The following is a 16695-nucleotide window of genomic DNA, read 5'->3' as shown; positions in this document are numbered from 1 at the left end:
CAAACATGATAAACTGTCGTGTGGCGAGCCACTGGAACTTCTTGGTGGCTTTGCCACGCCCACATGTCCTCATAACGAAATGCTCATTAGGAAAATATGGTCAGGATCTAATGTCCTCTTTTTCTATGACTCTATCTGGAAATATTTTGGTCAAGCTCTCTGCTCTTGTATACTTCTCTCCCAGATTGAAAACCACACCACCTGCGGTTCACCTTTGCAAGAGGCCGTTGGGCCCTAGAACACATCCTCGGGGTCAACCTCAAACGCCTCCCCGTTCTCCCTGACGTGCTCGCCCTTGGGGTCGCGCTTCATGCTCTTGCGCATGTCGTAGGCGTCCTCGCCGTAGGCCGAGGGGTCGCCGACGTTGTCGCCGTAGTAGTCCCTGACGACGCGGAAGACGCTGTAGCCGCTGCGGCGGTAGAAGGCGATGGCGCGCTCGTTGCTGCGCCGCACGAACAGGTCCATGAAGTATGCGTCGCCCACGTCGGCCTCCTCCTCCAGCTGCCGCGTCAGGATGCTGCCGATGCCCGTGCGCCGGTACGCCGGCGACACCGTCAGCGCCGTGATGTGCGCGTGCCACGGCAGGTAGTGCGGCGAGTGGTTCATCCACGACGGCGAGGACTCGAGCTTACCCATGACTGGTTTTCGTGTCTTGTCAGCATCCTGTGTGTGTATGTGTGTGTATTGGTGCGTAGAGTAACGTATAATCTGCGCGGGAGGGGAGAAGGGAGGTTCATACTGTAAGCAACGATGTTGCCCTGGTCGTCCTCGGCCACGATGAACATCTGTGGCCATTTTGCGTAGTACTGGAGGTAGAAAGACGCATCGTAGGTCTCGGTCAGAGGGTCCATGTTACACATGGAGATCTTGTTGAGATCCTCGGGCTTGAAGCGTCGGAATGTCACCATCTTGACGAGATTGCTGACTGCTGTGTCGGCTTTGCAAGTTTGATCTCCGAGGCGCAAAACTGTGATTGAAAGGACAAATCGTTTGCCACCGGAGCTTTGTTCTTAAGCTAGCTAGCTACCAGCAGGTGCGGTCGTCGAGCGAGGCGCAAGGTGGTGGTCTGTGAGATCCTATCGACGAGTATAGTTAGGGCGGGCGGACTTGTCGACGACACAGGATAAGGGAAGAGCAACTCCATCGACAATAAGAGCATGTGGTATGACTCTAGAGCAAAGGAATACTCAAGGCAAGCACAGAATAGTGCATATAGATGCGACTAATGTGGGACTCTCTTACGAGATTCGTAGAAAAAGGGGGCCACTCAAGTGACTTCACAACAATGGCCCCCAAGTTGCCAGCGCTCATGTAGCCTCGTCCTTTCAACCATGAACTGCTACGTTGTGCCAAGAAAACGATGAATGTCTGATCAACATAGTTTATTCGGTTGTGTTTTCTTGTCCGTATTATAAATCTAGCAGTACAGTATCACCATTGATACTGGATGTACTTACAGGCAAAGTCACACAAGTGCACTGCACTTCTCTCCAAACGTGCCAACAATGAACAAGGCAGGAGCTATTAGCTTTACGCCTTTCTGCAAAATGGCAACACTTCTTGGTATTTGCCTTTTTTTTCTCTTTCTTTTTCCCCTCAAGTAGTACAAGTCAAAGCCTAATGGAGATCTCAGTTGATGACTTTCCCAAAAGCGAGTTCTAGTAGTCAAACTCTGGATTTCCAAATCTGACCTTTATATATTGGGCTTCTTACGTGCACAACCCAGTGAGCAACTGCTGCTTCTCGAAGGGGTCTCTGAACTCGAGAGACCACCAGGGCTGGGTGATTCGTGGCTATACAAACGTTATGGTGAGATGCGTCCAAATGGAGATCAGACGAACGAAGGTTTGAACTCGGACGTAGTCGGTGTCGCAAGACCGGACACTACCAGATAACAATTGCTCAAGCAAGGGGGAGTATTATGAAGCCTCCGTCAAAGAGTGCCCGACTAATAAGAGGACCGGATGCGAAGTTTTGGTGCGGGCAACAGTCCACTCCACTCCACTCCACTCCAGTGAGGGACGGGTAAGGTGCTGAATAACTCGAGGCTGCATAAAACGCGTCCGGCTTGCATGCCAGCAGGGATGCGCCTGATACGGGCTCTCATGTGTGCCCAGGTGTCACTTGTGCATGCCGCTAAAGACTGATGCACAGGCCCCCCCGCTCACATGTACATACATAGTCAACAAAGCCGTTCACCAGGACCAGGACCAGGACCAGGATGTATAGGGTCCATCTCTTATTTCAGATTGATAGAAATGAGATCGTCAGGGTCACCGAGTCAAGCTGGTTCTTTTTTCTTTCGTCTTCTTCTTTTCTCCCTCCAGTCCGTACTATTCGCCTTTGTCATTTGATAGTGGCTGTTCGCCTCGCTGCTCGTACTGTAGCTGCACCTTATTGAAGAAAGGAAGTCGACTCAACAAGCGTCTTGTGCTTGAACAGAGAGGCGTAGTATCTTGATTTCGTCTGGTTGTTTTCCTTTGGACTCGACACACCCTCAGCATTGCACTCATTCCCTTTGCTGGCCCTTGTGTGTGCAGCACAGCAGATCCAGTTATAGACTAAGCACCTCTGATATACAAGGGGACACTCGGCATCTCCACCTGACAACAAGCATTGCACTACAGTTAATGCGCAAACAACAAAAGCTTGGACTTGGACGAGCATACAACAATAAACAACCACTCCCTGCACAGAACACTGCTGAGCCGCCTATTTGGCTATAAATATCACGACTTACGAGAAACGAAACCTCCCAACACCCTAGCCAGCCACGACTAGTAGCTTTTGCCAGCACCGACGCTTGATACCCGACCTGTCCAAGATTTCACGCCTCAATCTCGAGCTCCTTTAATCGCCGCCCGCCTCATAATGCCTTCATCCCCGAGGACGCCGCGGCACTCGCGCCAGTCCTCCCTCATCGACCCCTTTCAACCCTCCTCTCCCGGTGCTTCACCAACCGCGAGGCGAGCCTCCAAGTCCTCCTTTGCGGACCCCATGACACCGTTGCGCAACAGCATGAACGAGCAGGAGTTGAGCACCTTCAGCGGCGCAAACTTCGAACCCGCGGACAACGGACTTGGCAACCTGGCAGACGAGCTGGGCGATGCCCTGTACGGAGACGAAGACGAAGACGAGGGGGAATATTACGAGGACGACAGCGAACAAGCACCGGATATCAGCTTTGATGCCAAGAGCCCCGAGGGCGGCGACGACGTCGGGGAGGTCAGAGACAGCGGTGTCGACGTCGAGCTGCCCATCAGAAACAAGAACCTGAATCTAAGCCCGCCAAGAAGCGGTAAAGGGCACCGCAGACAAGGAAGCGCATATGATGGCAGTGAATATGGTTCCGACTCGGACCTCGACTCCCCGGGCATACCGCCCAGTCTCGTGGCAAGGATGGACGCCGTCGAATCGCTTGCAAGGAGGGGAACCGAGAGCGGCCCAGCCGACATGGTCTTCAAACGGGTAGCAGACGGCCTGCGAGATCTAGGGTCGCAGTCTGGCGTCGAAGGTAGCACCACCAGATTAATCACGGCACATTCGGCCTTGGCCACACATCTGGCACACCAAACCCGCCAACTACACAACCTCACCTTTCCGCTGCTATCACCATTGGTCATGCCGCCGGACGCAGAGACCATCGACGACCTGCTACCCCTTCTGGTCTCCCTATCAGACGACATGCCAAGGCCTGCCACCTCGGCGTACAACTCTCTGGCAGCGTTACACACCGTCACGGCGGATCTGGTCCAGACTCTCAACTACCTCTCAGACACCCTGCACATGTCCCGTCAAACGACGACAACGGCGGCAAGGCGGCTCAAGTCCGCCAAGGATATGGTGGCAGAGATGAAACGAGAAGAAGAGCTGAGGGAGGAAGGTGAGATCTGGCTCAAGAGAGGAAACTGGGGAGAGCGACTGCAAAACCGGGAATCCGCCAACGTCTGTCGGGACGTGGTCGGTGGGTTTGAAGAGGTCTGTAACGGGTGGAGAGAAAGACTACTAGCACAAGCCGAGTCGGCGTAATGATATCGTGGTACGACCTCTGTGAGCTGCACAATGGCACAAGCCCTCTGCGCTCTCATGGCAATGCCTTAACTAACTTCGCAACATATACCCCGTTAGGGTTGGAGCACTATTTGGCTATGATATTGGTATAGACCCGGGGCGAGGTCACGACTATAGAGAGCACGCAGCCTCCTCGGGATGGCTCCGTTTTAGATGAATGATACAATGGCAAGAAATACACATATAAACAACAAACATGGAAATGGTATGCGATGATTCATTTTTTAGTCTTGATGTTGGCAATAGCGCCACGCCCAAGCAAACGCAGCCATGCGCCTGTTTCCGTAACCTCATACAAAAGAAAACCGGGTATCCCATTCATTCACCATGCACGAAACAGCCCATTCCAAAACCACCGTGTTTGTCCCATGGTTAGAGAAACCGCCATGACAAAACGTTCAATTACCTCCACAGCTTCCATGCCCGTCCTTTCTCATTTCTCCACCAAGCGACTCTCCTCCCCGCAATTTCTATAAGGAATCGAACCTGATCGGATCCGCCATGGACCGGGGCCCCCCCTCAAACCTCGGATCGTGCATAGCCAGGCCGTTGTTCAGCGCCGGCGTCCTCCGGTGCCCGGTCATGCTCCTGGGGCTGTCATACCCGCCGCCGCCGCCACTCCTGTCCCCGCTGCCTCTCCCCGTCGCGTCGGCGCCGTAGTCTCTCACGTCGGACCGGCTCCCCATGCTGAACCGCGAGCCGTCGTCCAGACCGCCGCTGCCCAAGCCCAGGCTCCCCAGGCTGAGGTTGTCCATGCTGGCGCCGAACTGTCCCCCGCGGCCCCCCGTCGGGGCCCGTATATAGCGCTCAACGGGCGGGGCCTCTCGGGGGGCCCTGGCCGGCAGCTCCTGCTCGTCGTCGACGAGGACGATCATCCAGACGCCCACGGTGCCGTTGGAGCCCAGCAACGGCGTGCAGTGGATCCAGCGGCCGCGGCCTTCGACGTTGTTCTGCTGTTGCTGCTGCTGCTCCCCGCGGCCGCTGATCCAGCGCACCTTGGCCGTGACGCCGTTGCCGTCGGCGAATGCCTGCGCGATGGCCTCGCGGACCTTGCTCGAGCCCCCGATGCGGTGCATGAGGTTGCTCTGGAGCATGCCGGGGACGCGGAGCGAGGGCGACGCGAACAGGACCCGCAGGCTCGGGTACGGCCGCACCAGCAGGTAGTGCTCGTAGATGCCCGAGAGCCTGCCGCCGCCCAGGGAGCCGCCCAGGGACGAGCTGAGGACCGGGTCCGAGCCCCGGCGCTCCATGGCCGCGTCGTCCCTGATCAGCACCCGGGGCTTGTTCCAGTTGCTGATGCCCTCCGTGTCCGTCAGCTCTGAGTGGTTGATGCGGTGCATGGAGCCGCCGTGCTCGCGGACCGTCTTCAGCTCGCCCAGGGAGAACATGGAGGCTAAGTCGCGGAACTCGTCTTTCTCCTCGTTGCAGTTGGTGTTGTTGTTGTTAGCATCGCCGTGGGTGTGATTTGCTTTTCCGCCGTCGGGTTTGTGGCCATGTATGCGAACTGGCATATGAGCAGATGTGCCATCTGCAGCGTTTTCGCGCTCCATGAGCCTCTCGAGGGACTCCAGACCCGCGCAGTCTTTTACGAGACCTGAAACGTCGACTTGCGCACCAATGTGGTATCGGACTATACCTCTCGAGTCATACAACGGCGCGACCATGAGCAAGTTCATGAAGGGCTGGCCGTCGCGGCGGTAGTTCAAAAAAGTCTCGCAGTGCTCCTTGCCCTCTTTGAGTTTGTCACGGAGCCGGCGCACACTAAAGGGGTTCGTCTTGGGTCCTTGTAGAAAGCGGCAGTTGCGACCTAGCACATAGGACATGCCGTACTGGGTTGTTCTGTGGAATTCTGTGTAGATCCCACTTGTCAGTCGTCAGGCTCATAAGGGAAAGGAAGTGTTCTGGGTAAAGTCCACAGGCAGCTCACCTTCGCTCGCAAAGATAATGGGGTTATCTGGCCTGGCTGGATCAGTCAGGCAGAAAACCTCAGCTAGTCCCTCGGACATCTCCCTCAGGTGTGGCGGTAGTGTATCCGCGATCCGCCTCTTTATCGTCATGCTCACAGTCTGAATATAGGTATGTGTAATGAAGGCCGGCAACTCCTCGTTCGCAAGTGTCTGGAATGCCTGGTCGGCCCTGTCTCGCAGAGCCTGGTTCGACGTCTGGTCTATCGATTCGGACGTATAACTCAGGTCCCCGACAGATTGCAGACCCGAAACAATGGCGTTAGCGTACTCAATGGCCCTGAGCGCCTTGAACGCGTCCATGTAGTACTGTAGTATGGGCACGGATCTCGGTCGCACTTGGTATATGAAATTTGTGAAGCGCTGTAAGAGGACCGGGTCTTCAAATATGACTGCCAGATGCGTGGATGAAAACATAAGCTCGGATTGTATTTCCAGAGAGTATTGTTTGCTATGCGCATGAGCCGGCACAACCAAATCGAACGACGCAGGATCGATCTCCTCTTCAGCAAGTGGTTCGAGGCCATCATTCTCTTCAACGGCACGTGTTTGTAGAGCAGGTAACGATGATGGCGCATTCACATACATCGCCGAGTCTGCAGAAGAGCCTAAATACGAGCGTGAGGATTTCGACATCAGGCTTTTCGGCGCAGTGGAGGGTGAGCGACTAGCCATTGGATCGTGAATATACTCGGGCTCCTGGCTAGCGGCATGATCCTTCAGATCCTCGTGGGAAACACGTTGTGGACTGGCTGTTGGGTTAGACATGACGGTTTTGATTTACATGTGCTTAGAGTCTCACCTCATTGGTTTTTGTGGTGACATGGAATTTGAGTTTATGGATCTCCGGTCGTCCACGTCCTCAACGAACCTAGGTTTCCCGTGCTGCTTGAAAGGAGAAGAAGTGATGAATTCCGACACTGATAACCGCCTGCTTGATTTCCTTAAAGGTATATCAGGTATCTCAGCCCCGACTCCCTCTGATCCCTCTCTGTAATGTGTTCCGAAAGCGGTTACAGATTTGACGTTCGGTGCGTTTTGTGATTTACCAGCTTGACGTGACGAGTGATTAGAAGGATGATGGTTTGGGCTTAGAGAGTGTAGCAACTGAGACATGGCGTTTAGACCTCGTGGTCTATCGAGACTCTCGGTCGTAGTAGGGGGAGAAGACGCTTTAATTTGCTTTCACTGCTGAACCAGCATGGATCGTCGATGAACGTGGTGTGCCAAAAGGGGATTATACTTCGGTCCAAGGAAAGCAAGTTCAGATAGGCATTGTGATAGTTATGTAATTGACAGATGTGTTAGAGCTTATATCTGCCGTATTACGACGCACACGGTGCCCTAAAGGGCCCACGACAAGTGAAATCATGGCATGGGTTGACGGAGCTGAATCTTAGACCAACGGTTAAGATGCCATTCGCGTCTGCATGTTGCATTTCGTCACTGACAAGCGGATCTCAAGCCTAGATACCGAAAACTAGCGATCGTTTAGCGTGGACGGCTCTTGTCCCGACCGAGATAGTGGCTTCTCCCCTTTTGGGAACCTTCATCTTGACTCGAGCTGAGAGATCAGCAACGAAGCCACTTGGGATCCCAACCAGAACGCGTTAGGCCAGAGCAGCAACGTTTAGTTCGGATCAGTGCACAACCCTTCTTTCTGTATGATGACACCGCAGAACGGTAGTGCCGCCAATGGCAATTCTGGTCATGCCAACTTTGGGAACAAGCTCGACTGTGCAGTCATACTCCCTAAGTGATGTGGGATTCGAGATGCAAAGCGTTCAGCTGGAAATCTTTGGGACACTGACTCGAAAGTCCGTGTCCCGCACAGAGCCGAGAAGATTGCGTTCCGATAGTCCTGATGCCGACAGAAGGGACAAAGCGAAGATGGGTGTCGTGAGAGGTGCGATCGTGACGATGATCGGTTGTTGTCTCTGATCGGGGGACAGTTATATTAGAAAGACAATAGTTGCAAGTGAGCTTGTGGTAGCTCGTGGCGCATGGATATCCGTGTCATTTCCGGCAGCGCGGAAACCCAAACCACTCAGCATTTGTGCATCAATGCCAGATGGAGTATAGACTGAACCTAGTAAAAAGAAATTAGCCGTGGTGTATTCGCCAGCGCCATGAGGATTTCTTCTAGACGGGGCACTTGCCTAGACCTGGGATTGTGGCAAAGTTTCTCCATCTTCTTGACAGCGGCACGACTGTGGAGAATTGTGCTTTGCAAACTGTAGAGCCGCGGCAGACCGCTAACCTTCACTGTTGTGATGTTCTGCCGAAGTGTGATCACTTCGTTGTATGGCGATGGATGAGGACATGTAGACTGTATGATGAGTGATGCTATCACGACAGAGCTACCGTAAATGTAACATCGAGATGCTAGTCTACAAGGCGGCCGTTAGTACAGGGTATAGCATCGACGATATATGTCGGATTACACGTGCATCACAAGCACAAAAGATTCTGCCGCCGTTCCTGTCGTGTTGTACCTGACGCTAAGGGGGGCCTGCTAATTGTAACTTTGCTTTGACGAGTACCGGGAATCCGCTTATCATTAGAGTGGCCGCATAGTCGATCAAGCCCTGCAGGTTGTCCAATCATGTTTCAATCCCGACCACTTGGGACGGCATACATACCAAAATGTATGGTACGTTTGGGACGAAACAGTGGAGTTCGTCGATCGCTGAACGGCTGACAACGTTCGTGAAGAAAATACTCCGTGTCGCTGAAGCTTGCCGCTTTCTGTTTATTTAGGAGCGCAAACGTCATGTGGAGAGAGTTCCGCTTCAAATGTCCCGAGCGTTCAATAGTGTCGTTCCATTTGCTCCATCCAGCTCTTGAAGAGTAACAGAAAAGTCGTATCGAGAGAACCCTCATCTGGCCTTTGACGCCCGTGTAATATTGACGAATGGTCGCCCTAGCCACGGAACGATATCCATGATATACCATGAGCTGGCCCGAGCGGAATATCGCATCCAAAATCGGAGGAAATGCGGCCAATCATTTTAGACATCGGGGATGAGATCGTAAATCTCCTTGATATGTGACTAATAACAAGGGATATAATCTAGCCCTTGAGTACCATCTTGATCATAAGTTTCAGCAGGTCTTCTTTAGCGTACTACTCCCGCATGTATTCCGGGAGAGTTCACGCATCATGACGATCCATACTAATGACGATCATCTCGACTCTTTCCTTTCGGCTATAAAACTCTCCAAGGTAGGCTGCTCTATATCATAATTCTCGAATGCTCGAGTAATGGTTTGTAAACTATCACAATCTACGCTACATACCATCATCTCGACTCATTCTTATATGCTAGAATGTTCTGCGGTAGACCGCTCTATGTCATTACTTAAGAATACTTGATTAGTATTTGACCCTGAAAGCTAACTCCTTGGCAATGCAAAAGCTGCTCAAAAAGAGCGTGGCTTTCTATATCTTCCCATGACATCTTGGAGTGAAGTCCCGGCCAGGTCACTCCGTAGGCTCGGTGAACTCACATCACGACACAATTACTCGTGTCGGGCAAGGCACTTGCCGAGTGCCTCCACTCAAGATGCTCTCTGAACTCTTCCATGTTTCCAAAACCGCCCTCGTCCAAGTTCCACTTGATTCTGTCCATGTCATCCTCGCCTTGTTCTTCCGTGTAGTAGTCGTCGCATAACGGACAAAGAATCCTCGCCTGCCACTCCCCAGGCTCGGGTGGCATGTGGTTCGCGATAGCCACCGGCGCGAAGACGACCGTCTTTTCCTCGCCGTCTGAGGACTTAAAACCTACCGCTTGCCAGTTCGTGTCCTGCCCTGGAGTCATACTCGTTGCGCTCGTGGGCTCCGTGTGATCCTGCGCTGCTGTCCTCGACGAAGGCATCTCGCGCAGGTCCTCCCAGACTATGTAGCCGTCGCAGAAGTCGCAAATGAAAGCTATATCGACCTCGCCGAAGCGCTCGAAGTTACCAGTTTCGTTGCAGGCCATCAGCTCTTCCAAACTCCTCTGCTGCGGGTTTTCCGGCGACCTTTGCACTCTGAACACCTGAAAGGCGCCCAGACATCGCGTGGTCGTCTCCTGCTCCGAGTTGAATATCCTCCTGGCCGCCCGACATTGTGCCCGATGGAGTTCGCGCCGGAGTTCTATTGTCTCGCGTGCCCAGGTTGGGTCGATGGGTCCGCCGGTTCGTACCCACTCCTTGAAGTTGAGCGCATGGAAACCAAAGCGTGTGCAGAGCAATCGTAGATCCTCGAGGGAGTCGGCTAGATGGATTACAATTGATTAGGTCAATCTTTCCTCTACTACAATGTCCCGTACTCTTGACGCTTTGTCCCGGCTGCAAAGCCGTTCCACAATGAATTGGCTGCATGCAGCGCAGAATGAATAAGACGTACGTTTCCTGTCATGCTCATAGTATTCTCTGCCATTGATAAGCGATGGTAGTGTTTGAAAGTCCTTCTTTGCTTCGTCCAAGGTCTCCTCCAGTATTCTCAGCTGCTCGAACTCGTCGGAACCCCACGCCTGCTTGTCGGCGAACATCATGATTCGGAGCGCATCGTTGATCGAGTTCGCAATGACGGCTAGGAGCGAGCCGACGCTCTCGTTGTTCATGTCTTTGTCGCCTCAGGAGTGAGACCGTGCTCCGATGTGGAGGCTGACGGCTGGAATGGTTCAAAACGATGCGGGTTGTTTGACTCGGCTTGGAGAGAGTTTATATAGTCTGTTAGTTCTTACGCCAACCAGAAGTTGCGGGCTCGTCAGCGACAGCTTCTTGGTCTTGCTGCGAGGAACCGCGAGGGATGGTTCCCTGGCTTCACTTCGTGGCTCTGCTTTGCCCGGCAGGGGTTACAGGGAGATGAGCGCCTGGCCTTCCAATGCGCTTTGAATGCAACGTCGCTACTGGCCCAAGGCGAAGAAGACTGGAGCAGTTAAGTATCGGAAATAGATGCCGGAGAGTGTGCTCCTGAACGTCTACTGCCGCTTGCACGGGTGTCGCATGTCTTTCTCCGTATCAGTACGAGCTGGAGAGCTGGATGGAAAGGGAACTTGGGAGGCTTTCACTGCAAGTTTGGCTTGTGACAAAGACCTTGTAGAGCTTGGAGACCCTGCAGCTTCCCGATGATTGGGGCCAACTACGCCCATGGGCCCCCCTGTTTGGGCATAATTGCCGAGTCTAGCGACCAGATCCTCCGCTAGAGAACCAACTTTAAAGCTTGTCAGCCGTCAAAAGCATTGGACAGGATCCCCGAATGAACCGTCTGACAACCACGTGTGTACCTCATAGGGCTGAATGCGATTCAATCAGCATCGGTACAAGTCACCCTTGCCTGTCCAACGATGCAGTCACACAGGTTTCGGGTGTCAAGACATGTATCAGCCAGGATGATCACAACCAACGTGAGATGTGCGAGAAATGTCATTAATTGGCCTATCTTATTTGTTGGTCTAGACTAGGACATATGAACACAGTGCCCGGAAGTCGTGGAGCTTTGTTCACAGGGGACTGAGAGTCATGTCTTGTGTAGATAAGGCGGGTGTGACTAGTTTGATTGGCATCGTGTACAAACGCCATGACCAATCGAGCTTTTCTACTTCCTCTTGGTCGCCTTACCGGTATCAGCCCCAGTAGCCTTCGGACCACCACCAATCTCCTTCACGGTTTCCGGGTCGGCCTTTGGCAAGGACTTAGGCTGTGCCTTGACTTCCTCACTAGGCTCATCCTCGCCACCCTGGCCAAACTCGTTGACGCGAGTGTAGTCAATCTTGTAGGCCCATCGCTGGTACAAGTAGACGAAGAAGATGATGTCGTCGCGGAACGTAGCCAAACGATGCAAAAAGGGCATCTTGATGGTGAAGGCGAACAGGTCGTCGATGAAAGTGTTCAGGAACTTGTACATCATCGCCTTACCGGGCATATGGGCTATAGACTTGAGGCGGTAGTTGATGTAAAGAGATGGGACCATCATCAAGAAACCATAGGCATAGACAGATCCAACCAAGGTAGTGATGATGTATGAGTACCAAGACTTGTGCGAATCGTACACCAGGGAGTAGATACCGTATGCAATGAGCAACGGGACGCCGGCCCAATACATGTACTTGAAGGCGATCTCATCATATTCCTTGGTCTTCTCCTCCGTGTCGCTCAGCTTGTGCTTATCTTCGAAAACAACGGAGTAAGGAAGCAGCGAGCCAGGCGCACTCGGCCGCAGGCGCACATCGACGACGGTAGTGACCTTCCAGAGTTCGATAAGAATACCGACACCTTGAGTACCCAAGATCATCCAGCTGGTGTTCTGCGAGTTGTCCACCAAATAGAGGAAGATGACAGTCTGCATAAAGACGTTGGCCAGAATGGAACGGACAGAAATGCCGACATTATCCTTCTTCTTGCGGTAGTGCGCAATGTCAGATCCAAAGGCGAGCGTCTCCAGTATCATGTGAACGATACTGACGACGACGGTTATACCGAGGAGGTAAGGATTGGTGTCCAAAAAGATCTCCTTGATCATCTCTATCTCGCTACCATCACCGCCTCCGGGTGATGAGTTGCCCAATGCGGCCTGGCGGGCCTGTTCCTTCGAGTTCAGGTCAACAGTCGCCATCATGGTGAACTGCCAGTTTCTCAAGTTGGTGAGATCGAGCCGGAGAGGGAGCGTCTGGACGGTCTCATTGAGGACGGTCATGTGCGTCTTAAGCTGCCAGAACGTGTTGACATACAAAATCGGGTAGTACCAGGAGTTTTTACCAGTTCCATCGCGCGCGCCAGTTGGCTCTAGGTTCAGAAACTGGCGAACAGGTGCGGCAGCCTTCTGGAGATCCAGGATGCCAGTATCGGGAATGAATGACAAGGTCGTGTTGGGGTGGTAGTAGCTCGCAACGACCGGACCAGTGGATTGTTCCTCGGCAGGTTCTTCAATGATCTCGTCCTTGCCTTCAAGCAGGTTGCGGGTCTTGGCGACCTTTTTCTTGGCGATATAATGGGTCAGGGGGTAGGCAAAGTGGACGGCGGTCGCAGGATCGAAGTTGGGTTCTTTGGGATCCAAGTTTGTGCCAGTCAAGCCGACGTAGAAGTGACCCCATAGAGTTCCATTTTTCTGAACAGCAGCCGGAACGGTGAATTCAGTCTCAATGACACGCTTGTCGCTGTAGTTGCTGAGCTTGAAAGCCTTCTCATCAAGAACACGATACTGCTCCTCTGTTTTGGCGATGGGCTTCGGAACGAATGTATCAGAAATTGTCACAATGACATCGAGAGAGCTGTCGGTGGGCCAGATGGGAGCAATGCGCTCAGGGATCCGAGCGTAGACTGCGCCTTCATCGAGAGACTTGGGCCTTGCCTGGTAGGCAGGAATCGCTGCGGTATTCGCGGGGACCTCGACGACATTTCCCTCGGCATCTTTGACTTGGGTGGTGGTCTGCGCCTTGTTTCCCCCCATGAATTGCTTCATGATCATTTGAACACCAAACCACATCAGAAGAGCTTGGGCAATCTTGTAGAAGATGGACTGCTAGAATTACATGATGACTGTCAGTGCTTCTGTCAATGTAGCCCCGTGCGACGTGTTACTTACGCCTCGCTCTTCTTGAGCAGGCCTGGCGGCCGCTGGAGTTTCTTGCGGCATCTTGAAGATACTAGTCGGATCCTGTGCGCTCTGGGTTTGATGAGAGCAACAAGAAATCCGTCAGCTTGCACAATGGAGAGGAGCTGCTCAAGAGGACATATGGGGGAGCTAGCTGTGGCCTCTTTTGGGGGAGACGCTGTTGGAAAGTGGCCTGCTGGCCTGGGCATTTTAGTTGGTCTAGTCCAGCCTAGAGCCCCGAATTTCCAGAGTGGATCGATCACGTATATTTAGTATGTCCCGGCCGGCGAGTCGGCGAATCGCAGGCCGATGGAGCAACACGCCGCCTGCTGGAGGGGGAACTACGGCACGGTGCATGCATCCGACATGCAGGTGTTCACAGCGCTCGATTTGCCTTCTTGTTGACACCAGAATGACTCAACCAAGCCGTGTTCGGACACGCTTTGGATGTGCGACGTATCCTCTGGGCGGACAGCGCCGTCGTGCGTCTACAGGCTCTCTTTCAGCGTTCGTCCAGAGGCATCTCGGGATTATCTAAGACGCTCGATCGAGTTACGTCATTCGCCGAACCACGATAGCCTCTAGTATTCGGCCACATGATAGCCAAGTGCCCAAGCCACCTACCCCAGGAAGCCTATGTTTGTCTCCGCCAAAACACCAAACGGTATATGACTCTTCGACCATACCACCTCCGTGACTACTGTCTGCAATCTATAAACACCGAGTTGATCACACTGGGTGACCTCCAAGTTTAGCTATTGCTGCCCTTATTTCGTTTGCTTCCATCGGGCCCGTGTAGTTCAGGACGCCGATTCCGCTCACACAAGTGACGGCTTCTCGTTTGCGGGCTGTGTGTAACCTCCCCGAAACACGAAATAGGATAGAGAACGGGTGGCAACACACAACATGACCGAATCAGGCGGCGCATCCCCATTTCCGGTGGCGTCACGGACGGCCACACCGTCCGAAGGGTCGAGACTTAATCCCAACGCACAGAAGAAGATCAAGATTTGCGTATACTGCGGCTCGGCGCCAGGCAGCAACCCGGCTCACATGGAAGCAGCCCGCGCGCTGGGTACAAAGATGGCAGAGAACGACATCTCGCTTGGTAAGTCTGGAGCCCGCCCGAATCACTATAGACCCTTGGCCATCGGTAAACTCATATTTTGGTTGGATGATCCTAGTCTACGGAGGTGGCACTGTAGGCCTCATGGGCGAGGTAGCCAAGACGATCGTGGCGATCTCTGGGCCTGACGCTGTGCACGGAATCATACCGGCAGCACTCGTCAAGTTCGAGCGCGACTCGACTTACGCCGGCAAGCAAGACGAGAACGGACACTATGTACCAGAAGCCGATGTGTACGGGCGAACGACCGTAGTGCCGGATATGCACACTCGCAAGAAGATGATGGCGCAGGAGGTGATAGATGGTGCCCACGGGAGCGGTTTTATTGCGCTGAGTGGTGGATTTGGCACTATGGAAGAATTATTTGAGGTGGCCACATGGAACCAACTGGGCATTCACGACAGGGGTATTTGCTTGCTGAACATCGATGGTTTCTACAATGGATTGTTGGATTGGCTCAACAAGGCTGTTGAGGAGAACTTTGTTAGAGCAGCGAACGCGGATATCCTGGTTACAGCTACCACGGCCGACGACGCGATCAAAGCGCTGAAGGGCTACAAAGTGTCAAGCTCAAGATACAACCTGACTTGGGAAACCCGGTAGAGAGATGAGTGCGAGGTTGACACGGAATAGACAGGATTCCAATCAGATAATAGGGATAGAAGCCCTGGCTTCGCCTGAATCGAACCGAAATTGAAATTCAACGGAGCGGCGCCCATTCGTGTTAGGGTATAAAGTGACATATTCCAACGACGCACGATGCTGACCTGGCCATCCAAACTCAACGTCATCCTCTGTGCGCTGGTAAAGTTTGCAACTAGACAGTGCTACCTATGTCTCGCCATCGGCCTAAATACCCACAATCCCCCCCAGCTTAGAACTCGTTGTCCTCCTGGAAGAACATGCCAAACGAAATAATAGTTCCGTATATGAGCAGCCCTCCGATAATGCTCATGGCTGTCGCCGCAGCATTGATCAAGGAGGAGTGGTAGAGAAGGACGGGTAGTGCTATTGTTTTGGTCAGCAAAGTGATTTTCTTCTTTTTCCTGGTACAATTCGCTTCGCCATTCCCATACGCAAATTTGGTCTTCTCCAGGTAAATAGGAAAGAAAGAAAGGAAATTGAAATCGAGTATCAGAGCTGCACAAAGTGCTATTGTGTCTGTCGCCATCTGGAGGGTCTTAAGCTCCTCAGAAACACGGACCAACTGTTCTCATCATGTAAAGGCTGTTGCGCCGGGTCGAAGGTCGGGAGCGTATTCAAGGGCGAGGCGACGCGCATGAAGGAAGTATTATATTTTCCGCCGTCCTGTTTCCCGGCCCGTTCCCGAACGACCAAAGAACGTGAAAAGCACTCACCAATTCCCATGACGACCAAGAAACCGGTACAGAAGCGTCCCAGATCCAGGATGGCATTTCCAGAGCTCTCAACGAAGTCGTCTGGGTTGGCGCATTTGCTGCAGATGAAGTTGGGCAAAGGCGCCAGGACGTAAGTAGCCACAACCAGCAGCGGCAGATACTCCCCCCACAGCGCGCAGGACAAGATGACAAGCAGAAATCCTACGGCGAGCACGAAGGACAGCGCGATGATTGTTTTAATACCTGCGTGTGGCATCTTGAGGATATGACTGTCGTGCAGGAGAGGAGGGATATGGCGCGGCTGGCTGGCATGAGAGGGGGGCAGCGTTGATTGCGGTCGGTGGGCGATTCGCGGTCGGTGTTGAATCGCGTGCTATGGATGGCCAAGCAGATTGTTGGATGCAATATTGACTGCAGGGCCTGCTGAGGCTTACGTTGAAGTACGTTGCAATGGAAGTGGTAGATGCATAAATAGGTAGATGAGGCTTTCGGGTCAGTGAACCTGGACCAGCCTGCTTTTGGGTGTGGTGTGTCGTCAGCTCCCAGAAGCTCGCGCCACAGCAGGCCGCTCCCAGTCCGCAGTTTCCAGCCAGTACA

The 16695-nt window shown here is 53.2% G+C and overlaps 7 protein-coding genes across 7 annotated transcripts; 2 read left to right on the top strand and 5 right to left on the bottom strand.

The window, feature by feature from the left end:
- Positions 1–234: 234 nt before the first annotated feature.
- On the bottom strand, positions 235–908 carry BKA67DRAFT_516347 (acyl-CoA N-acyltransferase; the record flags this gene model as incomplete). The annotated part of the gene is made up of 2 exons (XM_046097803.1): positions 235–638; positions 740–908. The coding sequence occupies 2 exons, from the start codon at positions 906–908 to the stop codon at positions 235–237; spliced, it is 573 nt and encodes a 190-aa protein (XP_045959592.1).
- A 1963-nt stretch (positions 909–2871) lies between these two features.
- BKA67DRAFT_534256 (uncharacterized protein) lies at positions 2872–4029 on the top strand (the record flags this gene model as incomplete). Its single annotated transcript, XM_046099837.1, has 1 exon — positions 2872–4029. The coding sequence occupies one exon, from the start codon at positions 2872–2874 to the stop codon at positions 4027–4029; it is 1158 nt and encodes a 385-aa protein (XP_045959591.1).
- Positions 4030–4916: 887 nt separating this feature from the next.
- Positions 4917–8287, bottom strand: BKA67DRAFT_508066 (uncharacterized protein; the record flags this gene model as incomplete). Its single annotated transcript, XM_046097153.1, has 3 exons — positions 4917–5920; positions 5999–6643; positions 8236–8287. Coding segments are annotated over 3 exons (1701 nt in total), but the record flags the coding sequence as incomplete, so codon positions are not given.
- Positions 8288–9541: 1254 nt separating this feature from the next.
- BKA67DRAFT_657272 (uncharacterized protein) lies at positions 9542–10642 on the bottom strand (the record flags this gene model as incomplete). Its single annotated transcript, XM_046107085.1, has 2 exons — positions 9542–10293; positions 10426–10642. The coding sequence occupies 2 exons, from the start codon at positions 10640–10642 to the stop codon at positions 9542–9544; spliced, it is 969 nt and encodes a 322-aa protein (XP_045959589.1).
- Positions 10643–11619: 977 nt separating this feature from the next.
- On the bottom strand, positions 11620–13656 carry BKA67DRAFT_657271 (cleft lip and palate transmembrane 1; the record flags this gene model as incomplete). Its single annotated transcript, XM_046107084.1, has 2 exons — positions 11620–13542; positions 13606–13656. 2 exons carry the CDS (start codon positions 13654–13656, stop codon positions 11620–11622), a joined length of 1974 nt encoding a protein of 657 aa, XP_045959588.1.
- An 864-nt stretch (positions 13657–14520) lies between these two features.
- On the top strand, positions 14521–15343 carry BKA67DRAFT_534252 (uncharacterized protein; the record flags this gene model as incomplete). Its single annotated transcript, XM_046099836.1, has 2 exons — positions 14521–14722; positions 14799–15343. The coding sequence occupies 2 exons, from the start codon at positions 14521–14523 to the stop codon at positions 15341–15343; spliced, it is 747 nt and encodes a 248-aa protein (XP_045959587.1).
- Positions 15344–15448: 105 nt separating this feature from the next.
- Positions 15449–16677, bottom strand: BKA67DRAFT_560302 (vacuolar protein sorting 55). Its single transcript, XM_046102445.1, has 2 exons — positions 16099–16677; positions 15449–15748 (listed from the first exon to the last, which is right to left on the bottom strand). The coding sequence occupies exons 1-2, from the start codon at positions 16352–16354 to the stop codon at positions 15615–15617; spliced, it is 390 nt and encodes a 129-aa protein (XP_045959586.1). The 5' UTR covers positions 16355–16677; the 3' UTR covers positions 15449–15614.
- Between the last annotated feature and the right edge of the window lie 18 nt (positions 16678–16695).

This window comes from Truncatella angustata (assembly GCF_020726525.1).
Source record: "Truncatella angustata strain MPI-SDFR-AT-0073 chromosome Unknown BKA67scaffold_3, whole genome shotgun sequence".
In the NCBI taxonomy this organism is placed as follows: domain Eukaryota; kingdom Fungi; phylum Ascomycota; class Sordariomycetes; order Amphisphaeriales; family Sporocadaceae; genus Truncatella; species Truncatella angustata.
Note: the sequence above shows the minus strand (reverse complement) of the source record. Positions and strands in the feature narration are given on the sequence as shown.